The sequence below is a fragment of the Nansenia antarctica genome, assembly GCF_963989245.1.
Source record: "Nansenia antarctica genome assembly, chromosome: 1".
NCBI classification, from domain to species: domain Eukaryota; kingdom Metazoa; phylum Chordata; class Actinopteri; order Argentiniformes; family Microstomatidae; genus Nansenia; species Nansenia antarctica.
Window position 1 is genome coordinate 4,655,294 of NC_137674.1, and position 13,548 is coordinate 4,668,841.

The following is a 13,548-nucleotide window of genomic DNA, read 5'->3' on the forward strand; positions in this document are numbered from 1 at the left end:
AGAGATTGAAATAGTTAACTACACAGTCATCAGAAACGACAGAAACAGGTATGGGGGTGGTGTCTGCATGTACATTCACAACGATATTATCTTTAACACCCGTGATGACCTGAATCGTGACAAATTAGAATCTGTTTGGGTTGAAATTATCTTTAACAAAGCAAAACCGGTGCTGGTTGGTACTATCTACAGACCTCCCGATCAGAATGATTTCTATGATATTCTTGAGGGGTGCTTGGATGACGTTGACTGTGTGGAAAAGATTCTTATTGGAGATTTGAACACGGACATGCTCAGAAATGAAGCATCCGTTTTCAAATCCTTCACTAGGTTTTCTGAATTACACGGTCTCCGTCAACAAATTATCAAACCCACTAGGGTGTGTATTTCTACTCAAACCACCATAGATCTCATTCTAACATCGGATGAGTCCAAAATCTCCAAGAGTGGGGTTATTGTATGTGGGCTAAGTGATCATTACATGATCTTTTGCACTCGTAAAAAACATAAACCCAAGGCTGGCGGTCATAAAACTGTAACCACTAGATCCCTTAAATCCTATTCTAGTGAGGCCTTAAACCATAAACTGGAGAATCAAGACTGGTTAGATGAACTAAAATGCACACAGGTTGAAGAGGCATGGCTAGGTTTCAAAACCAAATTCCTAAATATTATTGACAGTATAGCCCCCATGAGAACCACCAGGGTTAAAACCCGATCGGAACCATGGATGAATTCGGACATTCTAAATGCTATGAAAGTCAGAGACCTAAAATGCTCTGAAGTTCAAAAATGCAAATCAAAATTAGTGAAACACTTAAACGAAGATCACAAAACCCACTTTGAGAAAATTAAAAAACAATGCAACAAACTATGCAATCAGGTAATTACCATGACCAAATCTGCTAAGAAAGAATACCTCGATAACAAAATCGAAGAAAACTTAAACAAACCACGTGACCTTTGGAAGCTACTTAATAGCCAACTAGGTTGCAGTCAAAAACTCAAAACCAGGTCTACAAACATCAGCATAAAATCTGGTGATTCTCTCCTTACAGACAAGCTGGATGTGGCTAAGTGCTTAAACACTTTCTTTACAACCATAGCCACTAAATTAGTTAACAATCTACCACCCCACTCAGGGCGTTATGGTGTAGAGCACATCCGTGCGTTCTACAATAAACTGGGTGTACGCAATGATGATTTTAAACTCTCCATGGTGTCAAACGATGAGGTGTTTAAAAAGCTAGGCGCTCGACACTCAGAAAAGGCCACGGGCCATGACAATATTCCAGCCAGATTTCTAAAAGACTCAGCTGCCTCCATTACCCCAATCATCACCCACATAATAAACCTCTCCATCAAACAGGGACACGTCCCCCTTGACTTTAAAATAGCAAGGGTAACCCCACTGTATAAAAAAGGAAGCAAATTAGACCCAGGCAACTACCGACCTGTTTCTATTCTTAATTCCATCTCGAAACTTATGGAAAAAATAGTTTATGAACAGGTCGATAGGTACCTTACCGAAAAAAATCTGATGTATGAATTTCAATCAGGATTCAGAACATCCCATTCCACTGACACATGCCTTCTCTATTTGAACGACCACATCAACCATGAGGTGGACTCGGGCAAGTACTGCGGCATGGTCATGCTGGACCTCCAGAAGGCCTTCGACACAGTAGATCACCACATATTGTTAGATAAACTGAAAGCAATTGGGTTCGATAGAACATCGGTGAGCTGGATGCAATCCTACTTAGAGGGGAGGGAACAGGTGGTTAGTGTGAACGGAACACTGTCCCCCCCCCTCCCAGTGACCTGCGGCGTTCCACAAGGAAGCATATTGGGACCTTTACTGTTCCTAATATATGTGAATGACATGTCATCAGCATGTAATTGCAATTTGTTCCTGTTCGCGGATGACTCGGCTCTGCTGGTCTCTGACAGGGACATATTGCAGGTGGAAAAAGCGCTAAGCACTGAACTGAGTAGAATCTGCATCTGGCTAGCTGACAATAAACTATCAATACACCTAGGTAAAACTGAAACCATCCTATACGGATCCCCATCTAAACTCAGAAAGGCTGAAAATTTTAAAATAAATGTGGGTAACATTAATATCACAAGAAAAGAGGATATTACATACCTGGGCTCCATCTTAGAGGCAAATCTTTCCGGAGATAAAATGGCAGCAAAAGTAATCAAAAAAGTGAACCATAAAACTAGATTCTTGTACAGGATATCCTCACTTGTCAGTAAAAACACACTGAGGACCCTATCAGGAGCTCTCATTCAATGTCACTTCGACTATGCCGTAACATCATGGTACTATAGAACCACAAAGGCCCATAAAACAAGACTCCAGACAGCCCAAAATAAACTGGTTAGGCTTCTGCTAGGCCTCAACCCTAGGACACATCTAACCGCTGCTCATTTTTTGAGCCTTGATTGGCTACGAGTAGTTGACAGAGTGCAGCAGCTTGCACTGGGCCTAGTCTTCAAGATACGCTACACCACAAAGACACCCAAGTACCTGTCAACATACTTCCAAAAAGTGAACAACGTCCACACTTACAACACCAGAGGAAGCTCCACGAACCACGTTCAACCGCGTTGCACCACAAACAAGGGATTAAACTCGTTTGCAAACTATGCAGTAAAGATGTGGAACGCCCTTCCTATAATCTTAAAGGAGTGCAAAACACTGCCCACCTTCAAAACCACTCTCAAAAAACATTTACAGGAGGCTGCAATCCGTAACTGGACCCTCTAAAACAAAAATCAGATTAAAAGACCCGAACTACCCACTGTACATACTTTGTGTTTTGTCCCCCGCCCCCACCTGTGGAGTATGTCCCCACCTGTCCTACCCGCTGTACATACCTTATGTTTTGTTGTATTGTTCTTCCCATGATGGATGTACGTTTATCTTGTAGATAGTAATAGTTATTTGTCTGTATTATCATGTAGATAGTACTAGTTCTTTTCTTATGTCTGTCTTACATGTAACGATGAATTGAAAATCAAGGACCCCAATTGAAATAAGCCAGTGGCTTTCTTGGGTTTTTATCCTATTAGTTTGACCTTGTATGTAATATGTACTTTCATGTACCTACTTCTGCAAACATTCTAATAAAGTTTTCAATCAATCAATCAATCAAAGATCCGAGAGACATGCCTATAGATAGTCTGAATATGACTGAGTATGTAGGCTATCTAGTTAGCTAACTTGCCTCCCATTTGCAACGCAAATGCATTCCGGTCGAACACATTGCAGTTGCCTCACCACACTGTGATGCAGTTGGTGAGGATGCTCACACTGGTGCAGCAATAGAAGTTGGTCAGGATCCTGGGAGACAGCTGGGATTTCTTCAGTCTCCTCAGGAAGTATAGACGCTGCTGCACCTTTTTGACCAAGGAAGAGGTGTTAAGGGTACAAGAGAGGTCCTCAGACAATGTGGACCCCCAGACACTTAAAGCTGGGAACATGCTCCACCTCCATCCCGTTGATGTAGTTGGGAGAGTGTTCACAGCGGTTTTTCACAAGTCCATAATGATCTCCTTGGTCTTACTGGTGTTGAGGGCTTCCATGCTTCCTCTAGCTTGTGCTTTAACTCAAACGGAATGTTTTCATTGCTCAAGGTTTTAAAAAACAATTGTCACCCAATCTTATGGAGGGTTTTGGCTCCGAATTTTTACATCAGCTTTCTGCTTTTCGATTTCACTTCTCCGCTGGGATCACATTAGGCTATGTGCTGCTGCTCGCTTCTTCCGGTTCACTTCTCTCCTCCACTTCTTCTCCTTCTCCTTCCAGACCCTCCTCTGGCTCCTCATTATCCTACTCTGCTTCATTCTCTGCCTCATCATTGTGTAAAAGACAAACATAGCCTAATTAATGCATTATTCCATATCATTTAACACTAGAACAGCCGTGCCTTTTTTACCTACTAAAAGAGCCGCCTCTTTACAATGCTCAAGCTGCTATTTACACACAACGACCACTGGTTGGCCGCTTGTAAATTAGCCTGCTTCCTACACAGAAAAACGGCAAAATAACTGTATACTAGCTTATCCTGATGATGATTTTGAAAATGTAAGGATACCGGGTGGTAGAACGCACATATCTAGGAAAAGTCATGAAAGGAGGGTCCTGAAATTTGATCGAGTGCAAAGATCTAACATTTTTTAACTCCCATGGCTGTTCTAGTGTTAATTCTGTCTCTTTATTTTTTAGTGCCCCAACACCGCAGATGAGTGGGGAAAAGTGGCAAAGGGGTTCCAGGTGCAGTGGCAATTCCCAAATTGCCTTGGAGCTTTGGATGGGAAACACATCACCATCGTACCTCCACCATCCTCTGTCCCCTGCAATCTGGAAGGCCATGACAACACCGGCCCTACCCTTCCCCAAGCTGCACTGCCACGCTACACCAATGCAACCCAGCACCCAGCAAAACAAAACAGAGACATCCTCTGCCAGTATGTCGACTCTAAGGCTGGTGCTGTTCCATGGCAGTGGGACAAGATTTAATCTTGTGTACTGTATATATTTACTATATTATAACTTCAATAACATTTGTTGAATTATTCAATATAAATTCATACCTTGTCATCAATATTTGACAGTGAGGCTCTTTTTTTGATGTGGGGCTCGAGGAAACGCAGTCTCCCCAGTTCTGCGTGGTAGTTCTTCCTCTGGCACTTCCAGATGATGGCAGCTTCTTTTGATTCGATTGTACTGGGAGGGGAGACAATGGATTTTCTTGTTCACTTCTTTGTCTGCAATAAGTCAGTTAAAGTGAACGTCAGATTTATTTGTCACATACCACATCATACAAGTACAATGAGCAGTGAAATGTCTTTCCGTTTCCAATAAAACATTAATGTCACCAGTCTGAAAAAACTAAAGCATATTCAAAAACAAAAACTAGACAAATGCACGATAGTTTAATGTAACGTTAAATATTTTTTGTCACACTAGAAGTTAGCTCACATTTGAGTTACTATTCTGATTAAAGGTTAATGTGATCACTCTACCTTTGCACTACTGTTTTACAATACCACCTTTGCACATACTGTATATTTAAGCGTTATGGAACGAGAAGCCGTGGCACAGCTAGCGGGGTGGTTAGGAACGACAGCCCAGTGAAGAGGCTGGGGAGAAGCTAACATCAGCTGCCAGGACCAGCTCCTCTGGCCTGCTAGCAACGTCACAGGACTAGGAATTGAGAGTCAACCTGGGGAAGCAACTGAAGTTCCCAGAAACTGCTGCCACAACAACACGAAAGCCAGACATGTTGCTGTTCTCGGAAGCCTCCAAGCAGATCATTCTCTTAGAACTCACTGTTCCCTGGGAGGACTGCATTGAGGAGGCCAATGAGAGGAAGAGGGGAAATATGCTAAGCTAGTGGAAGAATGCCGAAGCAATGGGTGGCGAGCGAGGTGCGAGCCCTATTGAGATGGGATGCAGAGGGTTCACAGGCCAGTCCCTCTGCAGGGCTTACAACATGCTGGGCATCACAGGGGCCGGTAGGCAAAGGGTCATCAAGTTGGCCATCGTGGTAGCAGAAGTTGCTTCAAGGTGATTGTGGATCAGAAGAGGAGAGCCATGAGTGGGGTAGCGCTGACACCCAATGACACCAGGAAATATCACTGATGATGTCCATAGGCATCACAAGATGATGTATGTTAAAATGTATTGTAATTAGTGTTGTTTATCAAAGGTGACACAATGTATACACCACCTTATTGATATTTGTCAATCAATGTATCAACGTTATTGGAATACTGTGTGTATATATATATATATATATATATAACTCCTATGTTTCATGATAAAAAATGTTTAAAATACTTCGTTTTTGCTTTCCTCTAAATTACCAGCTAGAGGTGCCATGACTTGTTAAATTGCATAGAAATGCAGGAAATTAGATTCATATTGCTAAAAGGGCGTATTGCTTATTAAGGCATTGTCTGTGGTTTTGCCCTCGAGCCAACATTTAATTTGAATTGATCATATCTATGGTGCCGCTGTGCCCTTGAGCAAGGCACTTAACCCCTAATTGCTCCAGGGGGGGCTGACCCTGTGCCTAGAGCAAAACATACATTTCATTGAACAAAGAGGTTGAATATAATCTAAAATATGCGTGTCTGAACCAGTTATCGCATCAGCAGTCTACAGAACACATTTATTCCCCCACCTCCTGGCCTCACTGAGGTCTCATCCATCCTGTATGCGACACAATATTGCTCTACCAGACAATGACAGCAGAACAACATGCTGCAGAGAGAGAAACCATCCCTTAGAACCAGCACCACAGGTTCATACATCACCCCAGAGAGCAGCTTCAGGGAGGGCTGGCTGGTGACAAAAGAGGAGGAGATTTAGTATGAAACCCTGTGCTCCCTCTCTCCACGGGCCCGGTCCGGGCAGCCCCCGTAGAAAGAGAACAGTAATTACTGCTAGCGAAGAGCCTCACTGAGAGTTTGGAGCCATGCAGAGATTGAATGTCATAAGGCAGATGGATTTCTGGGTTGCCCGGAACAAACGGCTCCTTTTGCAGCCGGAGTAGGAAGTGATTTACTATTCCACCTGTCTGCACATTAATGTTGTCCACCCAGCTGGGATATTCACAATTGTAACCCCAAACTCTGACTTTCACATCTGAGTAATCGTCCCCCGCCGATGAAATCTGAGAGGGGAACTGTGATTCGGTCTCTGGCCGTTCGTAATACATTAAACATTCAAACCCTCCCCCGGAATGCCAACAGTTCAGAAAAAAAAAACACGTTTGATATTCATTCAGTCATTCAGCCCTCCCAGTAGTTATTGTTAGTTGGAGCCGTTACTCCTTTGATACTGGCACCCAACACCCACAGCAAGATGACATTTACGGTAGTTGATGTAGCCGACTCCTCTAAGGTGATTCGTGTTTGCCTCCAATTTGCCTTTGTTTTTCCTCCAGCAAACCCTGTGATGTAATCATCATGACGTAGGCACTAAAAAGGGTCTATTAGAACAGAAATGCTCTGTTGGTTCTATTACCAACTGACTGGCACCAGAAACAAGTGCGGATGTGAGAGAAGAGAGACGTTGCTGATTGACAGGGACAGCGTGCGTGGAGAGGGGGATGAAAAGAGTGGAAAAAGCAGTGGGCAGAAAGCCAAGACATCAGAAGATATTCCCTCCAGCTTTCATTAAGCAGGGCAGCGCTGTTCTGTAATGGCAAATGACGCACTCGTCTTAAATGAGTCACAATATCTGTAGAACTTAATTAGGGTCAAAGCAGAGAGGGGGGGGGGCAGACTTAAAGAGCCCATCTGACCCCCTGACCACAGAGGGAGCCCGCAGGGCTAGCCGAGCTCTCGCAGCTTTTGAAAAAGTCATGAGCCGCTCTATTTTTGTATCTCCTCCTCCCTCTCTCCATCCTCAACCCGCCCTTCTATCTTTCTCCCCCTGCTTTCTCCCAGGTTCATTCAGCAGCAGCTCTGTCATTCTGCCTCACTCACCGTCTCCTTTCAAACCAGACACTTTTCTCTTTTTCTCAGTTCCTTTTGATGGGAAAAGAGCTGTGGGGAATCTCCCGTCCCCTGCAGACGTGCACACACCCACTCAAGGTTAGGCACACTGCAGCTGTTGGAGATAATGCACCAGGGTGTCTACTGTCAAACATGACTAACTGAAGACATTTGTACAAAACTCTATATGACCAAGCCTTCAAAGTCCTCCACTTATAAAGGAGTCTGGAGACTTTTTGGCAACGGTCTTTTGGACAGACTGTTTTCTGAAACCAGTTATCCAGAAGGATGATCAGGTTGAACACTGTTAGGGCTTACACACCGGCAGTTCCGAACGCCGGTTCGCGTTCGCGTGCCGAAACCTCCGAACATTGGCGCTGTCTGGCGAACGATACACTGGTATGAACGCGGGCTCGTTCGCCAGACATCGCCAACGTTCGGAGGTTTCGGCACGCGAACGCGAACCGGCGTTCGGAACTGCCGGTGTGAAAGAGGCCTTGAATGATCTGCTGTCTGATCCGAGGTGTCCTCACATATCAACCAATCTTCGATGTGGGGCTATGGGCCCCCTCGGCACACTTGTGAATGCCTGTGAGGCCAGAGACAGAGTGAATGGTAGGGTTAATCTGACACACAAACTAAAGTTGAACATGAAAGGAACTATGAGAGAAAGTAGCCATGTAGTGGTTTATAGTAATTACCTAGTGTGGGTTAATTCCTAGCGAACCACCCTTTCGTTAGCCATCTAGCGTAGCATCACATACGTAGTGTGGTGAATGTTAGTGAGCCTGAAAACAGTGGGGGAGTGGGGAGAGCAGGCTAATGGTCATAATCTAGCCTGCTATCTAGCCAAGCAATGCTGCAACCAAGTGTGGAAAACACAGGAGCACCTAGTGTAGCGAAAGAAAGAAATTGATTTAATTATTGGAGAACCACACTAGAGAGAATTCCGCTCTGTAAGAGTGAAGCCTGAATCATCAGGATTCTTGTGACGAACAATAAGCAACCTTACGCTCAGGGGAAACAGTTAAGCTAGGTAGGTAGCGAAGTTCTATCGGAATACAGGCTTCCAAAAAATTCAGTGAAGAGTGAAAAGAATGAAATGGGCGCGCATTTCAGGAGCCTTTATACGCTCGGGTCGGTCAGCCATGCAATCCTATAGGGAGAAGTCAAACCAAGTTCTCTGACAGAAAACACATTTTATCCTTTTCCCCCCATAGCCAAACACTGTAACACAGTTAATGTGTAGCACTGTATTTACACATTCATACTTTCTATCTCTGGCACAGAACAGCATTGGGCATAAAGCTTTTATGCGTTTTCTCTCTTGTTTCTTATAATGGTGTTCTGTAGTTACGTATATACTGTAGTGACTGAGTGCTGCTTTTAGCTCTCTCTTGACAGCCAGCACATGAAAAGACTCCACACAGACAACTCACAGAAATACACTCCATTATACTACTGTTCCTACTGCACCACTTGAGCTTCTAAAAATTAGTCAATCACAGTTGAACACGGCTTATGCAAAATGTATTTGAAATTCCATAACTACTTTTCTTTTTTCTTTTAATGTTTGTTGACGTGGTGTATTAAAATGAGGTCAGTCAGGCCTGATGAAGAAATTATGTGATTTAATGGCCCCCAAGGGGTAGTATAAATATAGCTCTGCATTGGTCCTTAACAGTACAGTGGCACAGGGAGTTATCCATAGACGCTCAAATCCATGTGTTTGGATCTATGCATGTTTTGTATGCATACACTTGCATAGACATATGTGTGTGTGTGTGTGTGTGTGTGTGTGTGTGTGTGTGTGTGTGTGTGTGTGTGTGTGTGTGTGTGTGTGTGTGTGTGTGTGTGTGTGTGTGTGTGTGTGTGTGTGCAGAGATTTGGAGCAAATGTAAGATGTAGACTCCCTCAGAGCTATTTGTAGGCTAATCCCCCTAGCTACCACTAGATGGGGGGGCAATTCTTTCCTACATCATGCACAGTGACAGTACCCATTGCGTACTGGGTGAATGAGATGTCACTTACATGACCAATAAATACTAATTAATTAAACCATGTTCACGTGCACATTTCCATACTCGTTTCAGTGATAATTATTCAAAGAAGTGAAATAAGTTCATGGGTTGAGGTCTGGAATTAGTCAAGCTGGGTCTCAATTAGTTGTGATCATAGCTAAGACCCATACAGTAAGCAAACAGTTTTGGATCTGCTCATATGCATTTGGTGTTTAAGGAAAGCCCCTTCTACATGACATTAAGATGAAAGCAACACAGAGGAAGCCCTCCTGTTGTGCCCAGTACGCAGTCAATTCCCCAACAGCTCGCTGGACCATTCATCTGCATTCTAGGTGGGTTCTCTTTTAAAGAAGGTTAGAAATATTGTTTTTCGAAAATGAAAACTGTATCCAATTTACATAAAGGCTCTCTCTTTACCAAAATAGGAGATGTTAGAGCAGCAGGGGGGGGGGTGGAGAAAAGTTCCTTTTAAGAAATACATTTATTTATCATTATCGCTTGGGAGACGTTGCATTGAAGGGTTTGGCAAGAATGAAAAGGATTGACATGAAAAGAAGGCCAAACTTCAAAAATATTAAACACATGAGAGATGTTTCTTGAAGTTTAAAATGAGGAATGTCCCCATGGAGCTGGGCTTATTTGTGTGATCATCCTCGAACGGTAAGCACATATTTGTTAAAGAGACTGTGGTTCATAGTCAACAGCAACAACAACACCCTCAATAGCCTATTACGGAACACAACACAACTGTTAACATTATAGGGAAATTCTAGATCATTTAGATTTTGGATAGCAACAAATATGAAATTAAGAAAACATTAGTAAAGGCAATCTCAACAGCCCCACATAGATTGATATAGCTAATGAATCCTGACAGATCTAGGTTACAGCTGGTCCCGGGGTAACAACCCAGCCGAGGCACAGGAGAGCACTGGCCATAAAGCTTGCTAGTGGCAAGCTACTATGCCACTCAAGGCCGCAGGTGGGGGTAAAGGTTTAGGAGATTAGAACAATGTCTTTAACTTATATAAACTATGGCACCTTCTATTCAATAACTCTGTTTGGTGAGAGATCTATAACTAAGATACACAATATTTCCCTTTCTCAGTCTGTCTGTACCTCTCTCCAACACTCAGATAATATGCTACCTGCACTCCTCTCCTTTAAAACTAGCGTCAGTCAGCCGGCCCCCCGCCCTGTCTGACAAGACTGTTGGGTTGTTAGACAACACAAACCCTCATCGGTTGGCATGAAGAAGAGGCACGTCTGGAGTGATCGCCGACGACACGTGTCATCCCACAGGGCCCAAATGTTTTCAACCATAACATCACACCCAGCCTTCAAACAAGCAGTGATCCTATCCATCAGACTTGCAATTTAAATTAAGATTTAAAAACTCTACTAGACACATGATGTCAAAGAGACAGCACGTTTTTTTTATGATGGAGGGGTGGGAGGGTGAAGGGAGATATAGAGCATAGATAAGGGGAACAGAGAGGAGTTCAACATTGAGAAGCGAGACATGACGCATGATCAATATGTGATCCCTGGACGTCTAAGTTATGACGCATCACTGCCATTCAAAGAAGTTTTAATATACCGGTACCGTATTCTCTGCATGCTCACAATTTCACTAGATATACTAACTGAACACTTTATTAGGAACACTACACTAATAATGGGTAGGGCCTCCCTTTGCTCTCAAAACAGCCTTAATTCTTCATGGCATGAATGAATCCACAAGATGTTGATGTTGCGTCACGCAATTCCTGCAGATTTCAAGCTTTGAAGCTCCCGTTCTACCACATCACAAAGGTCTTCTATTGGATTCAGATCTGGTGACTGGGAAGGCCACTGAAGAACACTGAACTCATTGTCATGTTCATGAAAACCAGTTTGAGACGACTTTGCTTTGTGACATGGTGCATTATCATGCTGGAAGTAGCCATTAGAAGATGGGTACATGTGTGGCCATGAAGGGATGCACCTGGTCAGCAACAATACTCAAATAGGCTGTGGCATTTAAAAGATGCTTGATGATTGAACGGACCCAAAGTGTGCCAAGAAAACATTCCGCACACCATTACAACACATGAATGAATGAGAAGGTGTACAGGTGTTTCCTAAGAGTTCAGTGAGTGTACATTCCAAGAACACTTCCCTACATGGCCTAGAATGGTTGTTTGTCATAGTTATGTATGTCCTCTTTTGCAACCAGGTAGGACTATCATTGTGCAGAGTTGTTGCAAAGCTAGAAGGAAGAAAGCCTGAAGGTAAAACTGAATTCTGTTTTCTGGAGCTCCGCCCAAGGAAGTGATTTGATTGGTATGACCCGAGGCATTACTCATTTAAAATAGGTTGCCACCCCTTTGCACCGGTAGCTATGTTCTGCAAAAATTAATGTACCTTTTTCTTAGTTTAGAAAGCCTGATCTCAACAAGGTTATTTCTGAAGGAATGTATACACACACACACACACACACACACACACACACACACACACACACACACACACACTAATTTGGCCTTTGTAACTCCCAAATAGAAGGCAACTTTGTCAGATTAAATTGTGACCCAATAACAACACATGGCAGTCACTTAGTGAATGTGGGCTGGGTGTTGTCTCACAAACATACTTCCCTGGCCACATGACAATGACGTCATGCTCAGACATGTTTTACATTCCAAACTCTGACATAGGCCTATACAAACACAAACTCAGCAAAAGGGCGCGCGGCCCTGGGTGGGTGATAAATGCATTTCCTTGCCCTAGTTTGAGGTATGTGACAATGCTGACCCTCCATTGGCACACAATCCCTCTAGTCTATGCAATCAGAATAAGGATCAGTTACTAGACTCTAACAATTTGTTGTGAATTTCAGAGGCAGACAGCTACCGTACATGTCAGCAGCCATGAAGAAACTGAGGATAATCTGAGGTGTGTTTTGAGTGATATCTTGATTTTGTGCCAATATGTAGGGTTGTGACCAATTCATTCCACACCAGTAAATAATCAACAACTGGGATCACTAACCAGCAGAGATTGTTCCAAATCAGCCTCGAATGCTGTTTGGGATTTGTCATACAATACCTTTTCCAGCACATTCAATAACAGCACATAATATGTGTAGCCTACATGCATTATTTGAAAATGTAGATAGTTTCTGCCCTCTGTAAAGCAACTTGTGTTGTTCTTAGCCCATCAATGTTTTTACTATCACAATTAAGAGCTGTCTAAAGAGTGCTAAAAGCTCATTCTGTGTGCAATAAGTTAACTTGAACTTCCTGTTTTAGGGAGGCTACAATGAGTAGCACTTTCACTATAATAGAGAAGTGCAAGCCAAGTTTGCACCATTCATCAAAACATAATGCAGTGTTTCACTTTCTGTGTGTAAAGGTCATGAGTCCCAAGATGTTTGGAAATGCTAACATTTACTAATTTTTGGTTCAAAGTGTTAATAATAATGCCGGTCAAAATGAAGCTATTGCCATAATAACCATTTCAAACAATTCACTATTATTGTTCCACTGAATGGCAGCTGGAGTTGGCAGGTTGAGTTTTCTGCGAGCATGCAACCTCAGGAGGACAATGAGGAAGTCATTCAGTACAATTACCCAACCGGTTTCATACCTGCCGTGCAGCGCAGGAGACAGGACACACACACACACACACCAAACACTTCCTTACATTTCCCTTCAGTCAGACTCAGTCCACTCCACACCTCCATCTGAACAGTCCACTCCACACCTCCATCTGAACAGGAATGGCCAGAACCACTGCTGCCCTGGTGCCAAACGGAACCCAACTAACACCGAACCAGAACAACCCGAAGAGAGGCTTTTATAATAAGACAAACGGATACCACAAGAGTCAGGTATGTCAAACTCAAACTGTTGGTTTCCAAACATGCATGGTTGTGCATTCAATTTATGTAGGTACAACATTAATTGATCTCGGGATGAATGTTTCCATAGTTGTCTAGAACTCATTAGAACGGTGGGTTTAC

The 13,548-nt window shown here is 43.2% G+C and overlaps 1 protein-coding gene across 1 annotated transcript in view; it reads left to right on the top strand.

The window, feature by feature from the left end:
- Positions 1 to 5,429: 5,429 nt before the first annotated feature.
- The window catches only part of sptlc3 (serine palmitoyltransferase, long chain base subunit 3), a gene marked incomplete at its 5' end in the record, with an annotated part of 34,650 nt that continues 26,531 nt past the window's right edge, over positions 5,430 to 13,548 (top strand). The window contains 2 exons of the mRNA XM_080550209.1: positions 5,430 to 5,532; positions 13,304 to 13,416. Coding sequence (XP_080406335.1) covers positions 5,430 to 5,532; positions 13,304 to 13,416 — 216 coding nt within the window. The remainder of the gene's footprint in view (positions 5,533 to 13,303; positions 13,417 to 13,548) is intronic.